Source organism: Orycteropus afer, unplaced genomic scaffold (genome assembly GCF_000298275.1).
Source record: "Orycteropus afer afer isolate SDZICR_OR568_19922 unplaced genomic scaffold, OryAfe1.0 scaffold00143, whole genome shotgun sequence".
Classification (NCBI taxonomy): domain Eukaryota; kingdom Metazoa; phylum Chordata; class Mammalia; order Tubulidentata; family Orycteropodidae; genus Orycteropus; species Orycteropus afer.
In genome coordinates this window covers 5370549-5386951 of record NW_006921730.1, presented here as the reverse complement: position 1 = coordinate 5386951, position 16403 = coordinate 5370549, and the positions used below count along the sequence as shown (strand labels likewise).

The 16403-nt window shown below is 40.5% G+C and overlaps 1 protein-coding gene across 1 annotated transcript in view; it reads left to right on the top strand.

Annotated features, from left to right (window-relative positions):
• TBC1D23 (TBC1 domain family member 23) overlaps positions 1–16403 on the top strand; it is a 110441-nt gene that overhangs the window by 66714 nt on the left and 27324 nt on the right. Inside the window, 4 exon segments of the mRNA XM_007945787.2 lie at positions 549–671; positions 3068–3160; positions 5380–5550; positions 8480–8522. Coding sequence (XP_007943978.2) covers positions 549–671; positions 3068–3160; positions 5380–5550; positions 8480–8522 — 430 coding nt within the window.

Below are 16403 nucleotides of genomic sequence, written 5' to 3'. Positions count from 1 at the left end.
TATTTGTCCTTGGTCTTTCATGTTGTATGAACTCTGACAGAAACTTGGTATGTGGCCTTTAGACTTGAGATTATGTAATACAGGCATACCTCATTTTATTATGCATCACTTTATTGTGCTTTGCACATAATTGCGGGGTTTTTTTCCCTTTCAAATTGAGGTTTGTAGCAATGCTGCATCGAACGAGCTGTTGATACCATTTCTCCAACAGCATGTGGTCACTTCGTATCTGTCATATTTTGGTAATTCTCACAACATTTCAGACTTTTCCTAATGCTAGTGCACACTTAATAGATTACAGTATAGTGTAACCATAACTTTTATGTGAACTGGGAAACAAAAAAATTCATGTGACTCACTTTATTGTGGTGGTCTGGAACCAAACCTGCAATATCTTTGAGGTATGCCTGTGGTAAGTTTTAAAAATCACTTGACTCAAGGATGCTATGTAGTTATTTTATCTTTGATCATGATTTAGTAAGAATATTTTTACAAAAAAGAAGTTTGAGTTGGTTTTTCTTCTTAATATTTTAAAAATCTTTGCACAGGATAATCACCATCTATTTGGCAGCACTTTGTTGGGAATCAAGGATGATGATGCAGATCTGAGTCAGGCACTTTGTCTGGCAATCTCAGTGTCAGAGATCCTTCAAGCAAATCAGCTACAAGAGGTAAGTATTTCAGTTGTCCAGAATTAATTATTTTTGTCATTTTGATACCAATTTTTGTAAACTATCCAATTTTTTTTTTTTCATATTTTAGCAAAGCAATTAAATGTGGCATTGGATAAAGTACTTAAAAGGGTAAATTTATCACTTAACAGTTAAATTCTGGGTAGTTATCCTAAAGAATAATGTAGAATCTGCAGAACACTGCATAATGTGGATGAACTTGGAGGATGTTATGCTAAGTAAAATAAGTCAATCACAGAATGACAAATACTGTATTAGTCCATTATTGTAAAAAGTCAAGGAAAGGTTTATATATGGAAGGAAAATTTTTTTGTTGGTTACCAGGGGTGGGAGAGGAGGGAAGGGAACACTAATAGATAGGTAGAGACGAGTGTTGATTTGGGTGAAGAGAAGGACAATGTACCCAATGTGAGTGATCAACCTGGTGGCATCAAGGAAGAGGAAGACATAGGGAGGTGCATGGGAGGTACAGACAACAAAGATGAACCCTTTTGCACAAACAGTACTGTATTATTAGTAATGGCAAATGCTGATATTAGGGTGGGTAGATGGGTGGACAGGTTGAATGATTAGGTATGGCTATGCACAGGGGGAATTTGCGCATGACCATGTATAAGGCTGGCAGACAATGTTTCTACAAATGTATTTGTAAGTTCTGTAAGAATTTCCAGATGGGTAGTAGAGCTAATAAGGGACAAGGTTCTAGTCATTTCTTGGCCATAACCAACTTACCTAGAGGGAGTGAGTAGTTGAACCACTGGGCTCAGGACCATGGTCTCAGGGGACTTCAAGCTCAATTGGCATAATACCCTACACAAAAACATTGTTCCACATCCTACTTTGGCAAATAGTGACTGGGATCTTAAAAGCTTGCAAGCAGCCATCTAGATGCAATGATGGGTCTCTCCTCATCCAGAGCAAAGAAGAATCAAGAAAACCAAAGATGTGTGGAAACAGTTACTCTAAGGGACTGGGTACACCATGTGATCCTCAGCCTATATGACTGTGAGACCAGAAGAACTGGATGGTGCCCAGCTACCACTGTCAACCACTCAAAGGAGGCTGTAGGAGATTCTGGATAGAGTGGGAGAAAAATGTGGAACAAAACTCAAAATCATTGAAAAAAAAGGGGGGTGGTTAAGGACCAGGTTTGCTGGTCTGATAGAGCCTGGTAGAACTCCCAAGACTATGGCCCCTAGCTGCCTTTCAGGTCTGGAATTGAACCCATTCCTGTGGCTTCTAGCCAAACAGAAGACAGACATATGAGCTGAACATTTACATTAGGTAGATACACTCTTTGGAGAGATCAATCATGGGAGAATAGAAGGGCTGTGTATGCCCAGGGAGACAGCTCTGGGGGCAGGAGTGCATGGGAGGAAAGGACATAGGGAAGAGGTAGCTATGTGGAGGAAAAGGGAGGGGAGCAGTTGGATTGTGGGAAATTGCAGTCAGTGTCGTGAGACAGTGTATGTGAGCTGCTGTGTGGAAAGTGAATTTACTTTGTAAACTTTCACACAAATCACAATAAAAATTTTAAAAACAAAAGTGTTAAAAAAAAGATAGTAAAAATGCGTTCTTTTAAAAAGAATATATAGCTAATTGAATTGCATAGTTTAATACTATACAGCTATAACAAAGGAGAACACAGAAAATATACCATACTTTTCTGTGACTTCTCAGGAAGGTCTACTGATCCAGCTTGACCAATGCTGTTTTTCAAGTGTATATTCTTAAAATTATTTTAACAATTAATCATGTTTTGTGTATATTTGGAATGTTTGGGGTGTGGAGAGGAATGGAAGTGGGAAGATAGACCTTTTACAATAGCTTTTTCTCAGTTGAACTTCTTAGTATCTGAACTGATTGTTGAGAATTTTCACAAAACAAGCATCTAACATTTTTTTCTTATTAGAACTAGTATTTGAAAACATGAACTTCAGTTTAAAGACACCCATATGAACTTCTTCAGTTCAAAATGGCATTGCAGAAAGCCTTTTTCCCCCTCACAGAAAAAGACATTTCAGTTCTTACGTGAATTGAATTTTTGAGGATTTAAGTTTGTTGGGTATATTTGCAGAAATAGAGGTAGTGTATCTTACATATATAAATATAGTGAAAATCTAAGTAAATTTTCTTGCTATATATTTTAAATCATTCCAGTCCAGAACAAATACGCAAAATGTTTTGTTTAACATGAGAGAAAATATCTAGGCCCTTGGGAAGATATATTGACTAGGTCTTCATAATTCTAAGTAGGATCCTTACATATATATATTTAAAAATAATGTTCTCCCTCCTATGGTTAATTAATATTTTATTGTGTGATGTGAACCTCATGGCAGATTCCAGTATGTCAAATGTTGTTTCTCTCTTAGGAGGGAGTCCGGTTCTTCGTGGTGGATTGTCGTCCTGCGGAACAGTATAATGCTGGGCATTTATCAACTGCTTTCCACTTAGATTCGGATCTGGTTAGTATAGATGTTGATGAAAAAGAAAAAAAAATTTTTAAGTAAGAAAAGTAATATTTTTTCTTTAGCTTATAAATAAATAGATGTATCTCAAATTGGGGATGTTTTTCTTTTCTGCTTAAGGAAAGTCTCTGCCCTTATAAGAAAAGTCTTGCTCTCAGGTTTCCCTTTGACCCCAGACCCCTTTGGGCATCATAAAGAATAGATGGCGACACTGTTAAAGATGACTAACTATTGCTTACCATTGTTAGGTCAGTAAATTCTAACCTGCTTACTATGAGCTACCTAATGGAGCATTTAGCATAGTGCCTTGAACCTAGTAAGTATAAAACATTGTGCTTATTATTAAATGGGTAAGAATTTTAAAAGTTTTTGCCATAAGCCATTTTTATCATCATAAATACTTATATTTAAAAAGGGTAATATCTGGCATATGTGCTCTGAAAATGGTGAATTATCATTACCATCCAAAGGCCATTTTAATTGAAGGAGTGGATAAAGTAAATAACTAAGGGCTATCCTAGGTGCTTAGAGCCCTAAATAGAACTGAGATTGACATTATTTAAGCTGTTCTGGGGTCCTTTGGAGCCTCAGGCATGAGGAGAATAGAAAGAGGAGTGGTATGGAAACTCTTTATACTGAATATGTAACCCATCCTCCTCCTCCCCAACTTGTCTGAAAAAGTTGATAGTGAGGCTGTAAATGTATGGAAGGGCCTGGCTGATGCTGGGAGAGAAGTCATGGAAAATGAAGGTAGAAGAACCCAGAAGTTTGGGCACATAGGAAAAAGGCCATCCTAGCACATTCACACTCTGTAGGTGAGCTCTTTGTGCCTTTCTCTTCCTTCACACCTTCAGGAAGACTTAGATAATCTTTCACTTATTTTTAAAATGTACTCAAGTGATTCAGGAATGCATCCTTTTAACATGCATTCTTTTAAAAATATGAAGGTACATCCCCAAAAATCAACCACTTTTTATCAACTTGTTTAATCTTCTTGACCTTTATTTAATATATATTTATATATTTTTTGTTCTGTCACTTGCTTTTTCACTTGACAGTTTCTTACAGATCTATTTCAGTACATTCTTTTTAATGGCTATATAGTGATCCATGGTACAGCTTTACCATAATGTGTTGCCCTATTATTGATGAACACTTGGGTTATTTTCAGTTTTTTTACAATAAAAAGTGTTAAAGTTAACATCCTTATGTCTACTTTTGTGAAGTTTTGCAAATATTTCTATAAAATAGATTCCTAAGAGTGGAATTGTGGGGTTGAGGGATATAGGTGTATAAATGTTACCAAAGGACCACACCATTCTTTAAAAAGACTGAACTAGTTTATGCTTTATAACTGTAAATGAGAGTGGTTATTTCATACAGTAGGAGCTCTGGTAGCATAGTGGCTAAAGCACTTGACTGCCAACCAGAAGGCTGGCGGTTCAAACCCACCAGCCACTCCTCGGAAGGAAGGTTGGGCAATCCTACTTCCATAGTGATACTGCCTCGGAAACCCAAGGAGGGGTCGCTATGAGTCGGGGCCGACTCGATGGCACATAACAACAACAACAACAACGTTTCATACAGTTAGCATTATTAGACATTGTCAATCTTTTTTCTTACTACTTAAAAGTTTTTTGTATTTATTGGTATATTTGTTTATTTGAAAGTAAAAAATGAATTTTTTTCATTCCTGTATCTCCAGTAGCTAGAATACAGCTGATAAACAAATGGATAAATGAATGACTTCTACTATTTCTGACTGTCCTCTGAGAAATACATGATTTACCATATAAGTGGAAACCTAGAAAATATAGCTTGTTTTGATACATTATTTTTAGTAATGAACCCTCCCACTCAGTTTTAAACTCTTCCTTTGTTCTAATACTTAAGGAAACCATAGCTAGTTGCTGCAGAAAACAAAAATATAACAACCAAAAAACCCTATTTCTAGTGGAGAAGTATTTTATTTGCATAAGTTAATCTTCCTGTAAATTTTCAACTGTTCTAATATGTTTATACGCATTTCTAATATATTTATAGACATTATACACAATGTATAGCTACGTTTATGCACATTTCATTTATTCTGTCCCAGGGATTTTATTTCCTTTCTTTTCATTGTGTCTTTTTAAACGTTAATGTTTTTTCAGATTTTGCAAAATGTATGTGAAATACAACTTTGCCAAGATTTTTATTTTCAAAACATTGTCTAGATGCTCCAGAATCCATCTGAATTTGCACAGTCAGTAAAATCCTTGCTCGAAGCACAGAAGCAGTCCATCGAGTCTGGCTCCATAGCTGGTGGCGAGCACCTCTGTTTCATGGGCAGTGGCAGGGAAGAAGAAGACATGTATATGAACATGGTCTTGGCACACTTTTTACAGGTATGTATATATAAATTATTTCAGTTTTGCTTTGTTAACTGATAATCACCGCTAAGAAATTCTCATAGGTAATTTTGTGGTTTTATATATTGCAAAAAAGGACATGGCATCTTCTGACCTCTAACTTCACAAGGGGGAGAGAGAATCACCATCAGCAACCCAAGGCTTATTCCTGAGGCCAGACATGTCAGCATCCTCCAGCTTTTTAATGAATTCTGACATCAGCCGTCCTTCCCTGGCACTCACTGCTTCTTTGCTGGCCTCACTAATTCATTGCAGTGGCTACGTTGAGCTCACAGGCAATACTTACCATTATGGGGTTTATTAAGGAAGTAACAAGTTACAATTCAAGAACACAAAGGATACAGTTCTTCAATCAGGATAGCCTCCCCTCTGCCATGCTGCTGGCATGCTTCTCTTTGGCCCTTGACCTCTTGGCCTGACCTCTACCCTGACTGGGCAAGTGTTAAAAACCTCTCTTAGTTCGTGCAGCGGGTGCACCTAGGTGCACACACTTCACCAGCAAACCTGCTGCCCAAAGGCACTTAGCTTTCAAGCTCCATGGGCCAGCAAGCCTGTCAAGTGTCTCAGGCTGGTCTCTCAGTTGTGCTGCTGTTGCCTCCGACTCTCTGCCGTGGGGTCCAGTGCAGGGATCTCGGGTCCAAGGATGTGCTCCACTCTACCTCCATCTCTTATCTCTTGATGGTAGTGAGATCCCCACTTCTGCCTCTAGAAGGGCTCATTTTAAGCCTAGCAGAATGACAGAACTAATCAGTCCCCGTATTAGGGTTCTGTAAACCTTGTTTCCATGGTCCCACCCCCATAAGGGTAGCATATACCTTAGGTTACATTACTAATAAGCTATCTAATCCCCTTGGAGGGCCGCAAGCACCTAATGTTTGCAGAGTTCCACCCAGTAATCTGAGGGGAGTCACAAACACCATGGCTAAAGGAGCCATACCAAGTAGTTCAGTGCACCACATGTCCACTGTCATATTTATTCATATTTTCCTTTACAGCTTCTGGGTTTTGTGTCTTGCCAAGAAGGGTGTTCTTCTTCCCCGAATTTTTCTCACATACTTCCTTCAAGTACCTATATGGTTTATTTTTAGATTTAAGTCTTGAACCATCTTAAATTTATTTTGTTGTAAGAAGTGAAGTAAAAGTAAAAAAAAAATATTTCGCAGGTAGGCAACCAGTTGTTCCATCAATTTCATATCCCACCTTTTTACAATATTTAATTTCTCTAGGCATGAACATTTATTTCTTGATTATTCTGTTGCATTGCTATTTATGTGTATTCATGCCCTGGTCCTTTCACGGTAGCTATATATGTAATTGGACATGTGATCAGGAGGGAGCAGTCCCTGGAGAAGGACAACATGCTTGTCTGCCCTAAAGTAGAGGGGTCAGTGAAAAATGAACACCCTCAACAACGTGGATACACACAGAAGCTGCAACAGTGGGCTCAAACCTAGCAATAATTGTGTGTAGAACTGGGCAACATTTTTTGTACAAAGGTCACTATGTGTTGGAACAAACTTGACAGCACCTAACAACAACAACGACGACTTAACATGCATTTTCCTTTCTTTATTGTGAAATTGAATATATATATGTATTTATTTATTCATGATATTTAACCACCTTTCCTTTTTGTGTTTGAATGTTGACTTCATCACTCCTGATTTGTAGTAGTGATTTTATGCAACCTGTCCCTCTACCTTCTCCAAAAAGCCTCACTCAGTTATGGCTTTGTCTTTATATAAATAATTGCTTAATTAGGTTTTCTTTGGTAGTATATATATTAAGTTTTTCATTTTACGTGATATGTAACTATGGAATCAGTAAGACAGTGAGCATGGTGTTGCACAAACCACTTAACTTGGATCCTTTCCTTTTCATGTTATATTTTGCTGGGACTGTGGTTTGAGAAGGTTAATTTAAAGATCAATATTTCTGAAAGAATAAAGTCAAGGTGGTGTTGGTGAGGGATTGTAATACAATTTTAAACCTTATTAAAGGAAAGATCTTAAACACTTATAAAGAATATCAGAAATAAGAACTCAGCCTTATTTTACTCATAAATATAATTGGCCTATGCTGAAGTGCTCTGGAAGGAACCATAACGTGTTATCATATGGCCAAGACTTTGGAATATTGTGTATTTTTCTTTCTTTTTATGATTGACATTCTTGATGTGCTTTTAGAGATTTTGTTTCTGATTTTTATCATGGAAAATTTTAAACAAATTTAAAAGTAGGGAGACTCGAAGCACATTATCATTATCATACTTTACTATAAAAAATCTAACTAGTGTTTAAGTTTCCTTGATTTGCAACATAGTAACATTTATCATTTTTTTCATGTATTAACAAAAACAATACATCCTGATGTTGAATTGATTCCAACTCATAGCAACCCTATAGGACAGAGTAAAACTGCCCCCATAGGGTTTCCAAGACTACAGAAGAAGGCTGCCTCATCTTTCTCCTGTGGTGTGGCTGCCAGTCTTTTGGTTAGCAGCTGGATGCTTTAACCACATTAGCTGGGATATTTCTCTTAAAAAACATGAAATATTTTGAAAACTTTGAAAAACTACTCTAGCGATATCCAAAAAATACAATTTAACTGATTTTGTTTGACTCTGTTGCATGCGTATTTGAGGCTCTATGTGTATTTGAGTGTTGTAGTGTTATCTCTGTTTAATCACAGTCTTGTTAATAGCCATGAAGTTGTCCCCTTCCTCCCACCAAAGCACCAGTATACAAGGTACATGTTTATACCTTTCTGTGCCACATTCCAAAACAACAGGGAAAAAAGTCCATAAATTTACTGTATAACTAAGTATTGTAATTGTAAATATTTATAGAACTATTGGAAGTTTTGAATTGCATTTTGGATTAACTTAGATTTTATTTCATTACAGAAAAACAAAGAATATGTGAGCATTGCCAGTGGAGGATTTATGGGTAAGCTTATAACTTATTAATTCCTTTGCTTCCCCTTTTCAGAAGATATTATATTGATTATTAGAGCTGATTTAGAGTGGCCAAATTAGTTAATGGGTAGATTCTACTATCTTTGCTCATTCAACATCTCTACAGAAAGGCAAGGTCGGCAGGATAACAGTTGAGTGCCTTATAATGTCTGTTTGGGCAGTGTCCAACCGCATATATGTCCATGGTCCCATAAAGTTATAATAGAGTTCAGAAATCAGAGAATGGGTATAGTGGCTGTAACTGGATGTACTGGGCTCATCAGCTTCCTGCATGCAACATATGTATCTCTTGTGAAAAAGAGATTGCATTGTCAAGTGTATAATGGTACGGTACATATATAACCTATAATATATACATCTTGATAATCGTAATAAATGCCTGTGTTACTAACTTATGTATGTACTGTACTTTCTATCATTGTTTTAATGTGAGTTTCCCTACTTACACATAAAAAGTTTACCATATAACAATGTATGCTTCAACTCGTGGGCAATAGTATCCAATCTTGTGTATTGTGTATCTTTTGAGTGTTGTAGTGTTATCTCTGTTTAATTTTCTTGCAAAAGTATTATAGTGACATGCATTATGGCTTCCCTGTTCAGCAAAAACCAGTCCTAGTGATAAAAGCATCAAGAGTCAAAGGAGAAATAATGATTTAGAAGTGAAACAGAAGGTTATGAAACAGCATAAAGGTTGAAAATCAGTGAATGTTATTGTTCACAATTTAGGCACATTCACACAATATCCAAATCACATATGTCCTATTTCACAGACTGTATCACGGATGTTAAGTGATGTATGTAGATGAGAGATAGACATAACAACTGATATGAATGACTATTTGATGAAAGATTATTTAAATAGATGTCTTCAGTTTACTTACATTTGCAAAAGCTATTTCTATAAGGAAGCATGAAAAACTGCCCATATTACTTGCCTATATGGAGAAGAAAGATGAGATGGGGCTGGGGAAAAAGAATGGAAGAAATACTACTCACAGTGTACGCTTTGTACTGTTTAGGTTTGTGTTTTGTTTTTTTTCCCTTTTACTTTGAACTACTTGAAGGTTGTGGTGTAGTAAATTACATAATGTGGCTTTTCTAGCCATAAGTCTTTGTAACTCCATGGTAGAATTTGCTGTGAGCCACTGAGTAGCTCCTGATTGTTAAAGTTACCTACCTGGGGTATTTCTGTTGGGAGCAGCATGAAGTAATTTTCTTGCAAGTTCTCATTCTCTCTCAGGTGCATAGAATTCTGATGTTGGGATTGGTTAGTTTGGTTACTCTTCTAGGCTCAAAAGGAGCCCTCCTAGAGGCAGAAGAAATCTCTGACTGCCAGCTGGGAGATGAGAGAGACACACACTGCTGGGAGAGAGTTACTGAGAGACATGCACTGCTAGGGGAGAAACACTGAGAGACATGCACTGCTGGGAGAAAGACTGAGAGAGACTGTGGGCTGAGAGATGGCAGGCTGAGAGAGACTGAGAGTGTTCCTGAACTTGAATTAGGGAAGCCTGTTGCTTCCCTGATAAACCCCATAATCCGTGAGTTCTGTGAGGCCACTGCAGCGAATTATCGAACCCAGCAGAGAGGTGGTGGATGCTGCAGGAGGAACAGTTGGTGTTAGGGTTGATGAAAGGGCTGGAGGCAGGCGGCACATCTGGCCTCGCAGGGATAAGCCTTGGGCTACTGATGGTGATTCTGTCTTCCTCTCGTGGTATTAGAGGAGGTCAGAAGATGTGGCCTTCCTGCCCCTTTGGGAAAGGTATTTCATCTAAAAGTGGAGTAAAGTAAATAAGTAGATGTTTTTAAACCTGAAGACTATTATCTGGTAATCCAGGGTATGAAAATAATTAGCAAGATCTCTGCAGGCAAATATTTGAAATTTTATGAAAGATTAGGTCAGTTTAATAAAAGAGCCATTGTAAAATTACTATATAAATGCTAGGAAAAATTAATGATAAAATCAAATTAAGGCAGGGTAGGAGGTGAAGGGAGGGTAAATCATTAACTGGAGGGTAGATACATATTAATGTGTGTGAAGGGGAAGGCAATGCACAATAAGGGAGAGGTTAGCACAAAATGATCAAGGCAACTAAAGACACGAGCTTAAGAGTTAAAGGCAACAAAGGTCAATACTGTTACATAAACAATCTTGCAATAGCAGTGATAACAGTAATCTGCAAGAGGACACATACACACTCAAGCTGAACAAAGGTGGGGAGGCAAATGGGAATACACCCACGAATATATATAGGTTTGACAGAGACTTTCTCTACCTGTGTATTTATATGTACTGCAAATATATCCATGAATACAATAGAGCATACAAGGGGCAGAGTTACAAAAATGTTTTAGTCATAGCCATACACCTTGAGGGAATGAGTCCCTGGTATGGAGGATCAGGACCATATTCTCAGGGGATACTAATGTCAATTGGCATAACATAGACCACAGAGACAGTGTTCTGTATCCTATGTTGATGAGTAGCTACTGGGGTCTTAAAAACTTGTGAGCAGCTATCTAAGGTGCAGGTATTGGTCTCTCCCCATCTTGATCAAAGAATGAAGAAAATCAAAGAAGCAGGAAATATTTAGTCCATAGGACTGATGGAGCACTTGAACCCCAGCCTCCACAACCTTGAGACCACAAGAAATAGATGGTGCCCAGCTGCCACTGCTGACCACTCTGAAAGGGATCACAATAAGTCACAATAAGTGGTCCTAGGTAGAGTGGGGAGAAATGTGAAACAGCTCAAAATTGTAAAAAAAAAAAAAAAAAAACAGGCTTTATAGTCTGATGAAGACTAGTGGAATCTCCAAGACTGTAGCCCTTAGATACCCTTCAAGCTAGGAACTGAACTTAATCCTTGTGACTCATCTGGCAGCCAAATGATAGGCCTATAAGGTGGATGATAATAATAGCAGGAGGGTATGCACTTATTGGAACAATCAAGCATATGAGATCAAGAGAATAGTATTTGCTGCACAAACACCAGAAGAGAAACTAGATGAATAGGACCTTCTAAAAATTAAATTTTTATGTCCTTCCAAAGACTTCTCCAAAAGAGTCAAAAGAGAACCTACAGATTGGGAAAAATATTCAGCAATGACATACCTGACTAGGGACTTATCGCTAGAATTTATAGAAAACTCCAACACTTCAATAACAAAAAGAGAAATAATCAATTAAAAATGGGCAGAAGGCATGAATAGACACTTCACCAAAGAGGATATTCACGTGGCCAGCAAATACATGAAGAAATGCTCATGATCATTAGCCATTGTTGTTGTTGTTCTATGCCGTCGAGTCGGACCCAACTCATAGCGACCCCTCCTTGGGTTTCCAAGGCGGTATCACTATGGAAGTAGATTGCCCCATCTTTCTTCCAAGGAGTGACTGGTGGGTTTGAACTGCCAGGCTTCTGGTTAGCAGTCCAGTGCCTTAGGCACTATGCTACCAGAGCTCCCCATTAGCCATTAGAGGTGCAAATCAAAACAATGAGATACCATCTTTCCCCAGCACTAGTAGCAAAGTTCAACAAGACAGAAAATAACAAATGCTGCAAAGATGTGGAGAGATTTGGACTTTCATACACTGCTGGTAGGACTGTGAAATGGTACAACCACTGTGGAAAGCAGTTTGGCAATTCTTTAAAAAGTAGGAATTAGAAATACCATTTCACCCAGCCATTCCATTACTAGGTATATATCCTAAAGAAGTGAGAGCCATGACAAGAACAGACATAGCACACCCATGTTCATCGCAGCACTATTTACAATAGCAAAAAGAAACAACCTAGGTGTCCATCAACTGAGGAATGGATAACCAAACTATGGTACATACACACAATGAAATACTATGCAACGCTAAAGAATAATGTAGAATCTGCAAAACACCACATAACGTGGATGAACTTGGAGGACATTATGCTGAGTGAAGTAAGTCAATCACAAAAGGACAAATGTTGTATTAGTCCATTATTGTAAAAGTCAAGGAGAGGTTTATCTATGGAAGGACATTTTCCTTGTTGGGAAGGGGAGGAGGGGAGGGAAGGGAACACTGTTAGATAGGTAGAGACAAGTATTGATTTGGGTGAAGAGAAGGGCAGTGTACCAAATGTAAGTGATCAACATGGTGGCATTGAGGAAGAGGAAGACAGAGAGGTACGTGGGAGGTACAGACAACAAAGATGAACCCTTTTGCACATACAGTACTGTCGTCAGTGAAGGCAAACGTGTATACGGGTGGATAGATGGTGGACAGGCTGAACTATTAGGTATGTCTGTTGTTCTGGTTACCTAGTGCTGCTCTGACAAGAATACACCACAAATGGAATGCCCTTAACAAACAGGAGTTTATTCTTACAATTTGGAGGCTTTAAGTCCAAATTCAAAGTGCCAGGCCCCAGGGGCTGAGTGAAAGCCCCTCAACCTTGGGGTCCAGCTTTGCCTCCTGCTCCTGGCCCACTGGAGCTAGAGGCATTTTTTCATTCAGACAGCTGCTGGCTGCTGAGGCTGAGAAGCCCCAAGGTTGGCAAGTAAAAAGCACAGTCCAGATGTTACCAAACCACATGGCAGGCCATTAACTTAAGTCCATTGTAAATCCCAAGGTTGGCAGAGCATGGCAAGCTGCTCAACAAAGACACAGCTACATGCAGGGTCCAAGTGTGCCATAGGCTAGTGACCATTCCCAAGGCTTCTCCTTATATACAGGAAGCAGACCACGTACCCAAAGGCAGCTACCCAACTTGTGGTAGATAGCACCATGGAGTCGATTGCCAGTCTCCTCATGGAGCTTAATTACCACCAGCTGCCCAGCCACTCAAGCAGGCCCAGCCAAGTTGACACACAAACTGAACTACCACAATTCCACCCCTTGTCAACTTGGCACCTGTACAGATCTTCAATGGGTGGTATCTGTACAGGTTTCCTCCTCTGGGTGGCTCCAGTCCCCTAGTTCCTGAATGGTAACCTTACCCCTTGGCCTGGCGGGCCGCGTTCCTCTCCCTCTTGGGCATGGCAGCCCCGCCCCCTCACGCTTGGCAGTGGCTATGGCTCCATCCCACTGGCTCACATGAACGAGCAGCCCCACACTCCAGAACCAAGTTGGTGAAGGCCTGGCTCTTTGCTAGTGGGCTGTGATCGTTCCACCCCCAAAGGCCATGGTCCTACCCTTTCAGGCTGAGGCACCTCTGCTTCCATTTCCTTGGTCTCCGCTTCTGCTGATTAATGCCTGAGGGCAACCCACTCTGCCAGGAATCTTCTTGCCCCAAAGGACATTTAGCTCTCTTGCTCTGTGGGCCGGCCAACCTGCTACTCCATTTCAAGCCAGTCTCTTCTACCAGTTAATTCCTGAAGGCAACCCACTCCACCAGGAAGCCACCTAACCAAAGGCATCAAGCTTTTTCCTCCGTGGGCTGATAAGGCTGTCACTGTCTCATGCTGGTTTTCTCAAGTCTTCACCTACCGTCTCTCATGCCGGTCTCTTGCTCTGCTCTTGCTGTCTGTCATGCCATATGCTGGGGTCTCTCTCCCAGGGTCTTGGATCAAGGATGCATTCCACTCCTATTTCCACATTTTAGGCATCTGTCAGAGCAGCACCCCACTCTCTTGGTACCATATTGTGTTCTGGTTAACTGGTGTCGCTCTCACCAGAAAATATACCACAAATGGGATGGCCTTAACAAACAGGAGTTTATTCTTACAATTTGGAGGCTTTAAGTCCAAGTTCAAAGTGCCAGGGTCTAGGGGCTGGGTGAAAGCCCCTCAACCTTGGGGTCCAGCTTTGCCTCCTGTTCCCGGCCCACTGGAGCTAGAGGCATTTCTTCACTCAGACAGCTGCTGGCTGCTGAGGCTGAGAAGCCCCAAGGTTGACAAGTAAAAGGCACAGTCCCGATGTTACCAAACCACACGGCAGGCCATTAACTTAAGTCCATTGTAAGTCCCAAGGTCGGCAGAGCATGGCAGGCTGCTCAACAAAGACATGGCTACATGCAGAGTCCAAGCGTGCCATAGGCTAGCGACCATTCCCAAGGCTTCTCCTTATATACAGGAAGCAGACCACATACCCAAAGGCAGCTACCTAGCTGCTTGTGGTAGATCGCACCATGGAGTCAATTGCCAGTCTCCTCATGGGGATTAACTACCACCAGCTGCCCAGCCACTCAACAAGGCCCAGCCAGCTTGACACACAAACCGAACTACCACATCTACGCAGCAGGGAGTGTACCTAAGACCATGTATAGGGTTGGCAGACAGTGGTTCTACAAGTGTATTTTTATGTTCTGTAAGAATTCCCAGGTGTATAGTAGAGCTGACAAGGGACAAGGTTGTAGTCACTTCTTGACCACAGCCAGCTACCCAGAAAGAGCGTGTGGTTGAACCTGTGGGCCCGGGACTATAGTCATAGGGGACATCGAACGCAATTGGCATAACATACTACACAAAATGTTGTTCCACCTCTTACTTTGGTGAGTTAACAACTGGGATCTTAAAAGCTTGCAAGCAGCCATCTAGATACAACGATAGGTCTCTCCTCATCTAGAGCAAAGAAGAATGAAGAAAACCAAAGATTCATGGAAACAGTTAGTCCAAGCAGCTGGTACACCATGTGATCCACAGCCTATACGACTATGAGACTATGAGACCAGAAGAACTAGATGGTGCGCAGCTACCGCTGTCATCCACTTGGAGGGAGATCTGTGTAGGAGATCCTGAATAGAGAGGGAGAACAATGTGGAACAAAACTCGAAATCATTTGGGAAAAAAAGGGGGGCGGACCAGGTTTGCTGGTCTGATAGAGCCACTGACACTATGACACCTAGCTGACCTTCAGGTCTGGAATTGACCCCACACGTGTGGCTTCCAGACAAACAAAAGACAGGCGTGCAAGGTGAACATTTATCCGAGCTAGATACACTCCTTGGAGAGAACAATCATGGGAGAAAAAGGGCTGTTTATGAACAGGGAGACAGCTCAGGGGGCAGGAGTGCATGGAAGGGTGGACACAGGGAAGAGATAATTATTGGGAGGAAGTGGAAGGGGAACTGTTGTATTGGGGTAAATTGTAGTCAGTGTTATGAGACAAAGTTTATGTGAATTGCTGTATGGAAAGTGAATTTGCTCTGTAAACTTTCACCCAGATCAAAAAAAAGGGGGGGGGAACTGAGGGGATAAAGAGAATAGCATTTGCCCAAGGATATAGCTAAGAAGGAGAAAAGGAATGGGAAGGAAGGACAAAGGGAAGGAGTGGACTTGAAGTGGGAAGTTGTTGTTAGGTGCAGTCAGGTCGTCTCCAACTTACAGTGACCCTATTCACAGCAAAATGAAACACCGCCCAGTCCTGCGCCAGCTGCATGATCCTTGCTATACTTGAGCCCATTGCCATAGCCACTGTGTCAGTCCATCTCGTCAGTCCTTCCCCTGTTTCGTCCGCCCTCCACGTTACCAAGCATGACATTCCTCTCCAGGGAATGGTTCCCTGTAACAACATGACCAAAGTAGGTGGGACGAAGTCAGGCCATTCTCACTTCCAAGGAGCATTACTGCTGCACTTCTTCCAGGACAGACTTGTTAGTTCTTTTAGTAGTCCATGATACTTTCAGCGTTCTTCACCAGCACAACAACTCAAAAACATCAATAATTCTTCGGTGTTCCTTATTCATTGTCCAGCTCTCACATGCATCTGAGGCAATTGAAAATACCATGGCTTGTGTCAGGTGCACCTTAGTCCTCAAGGAGACATCTTTGCTCCTCAGCACTTGAAAGAGGTCCTTTGCAGCCGACTTGCCCGGTGCTACACATCGTCTGATGTCCTGACTGCTTCTTCTGTTGGCGTTGACCGTGGAACC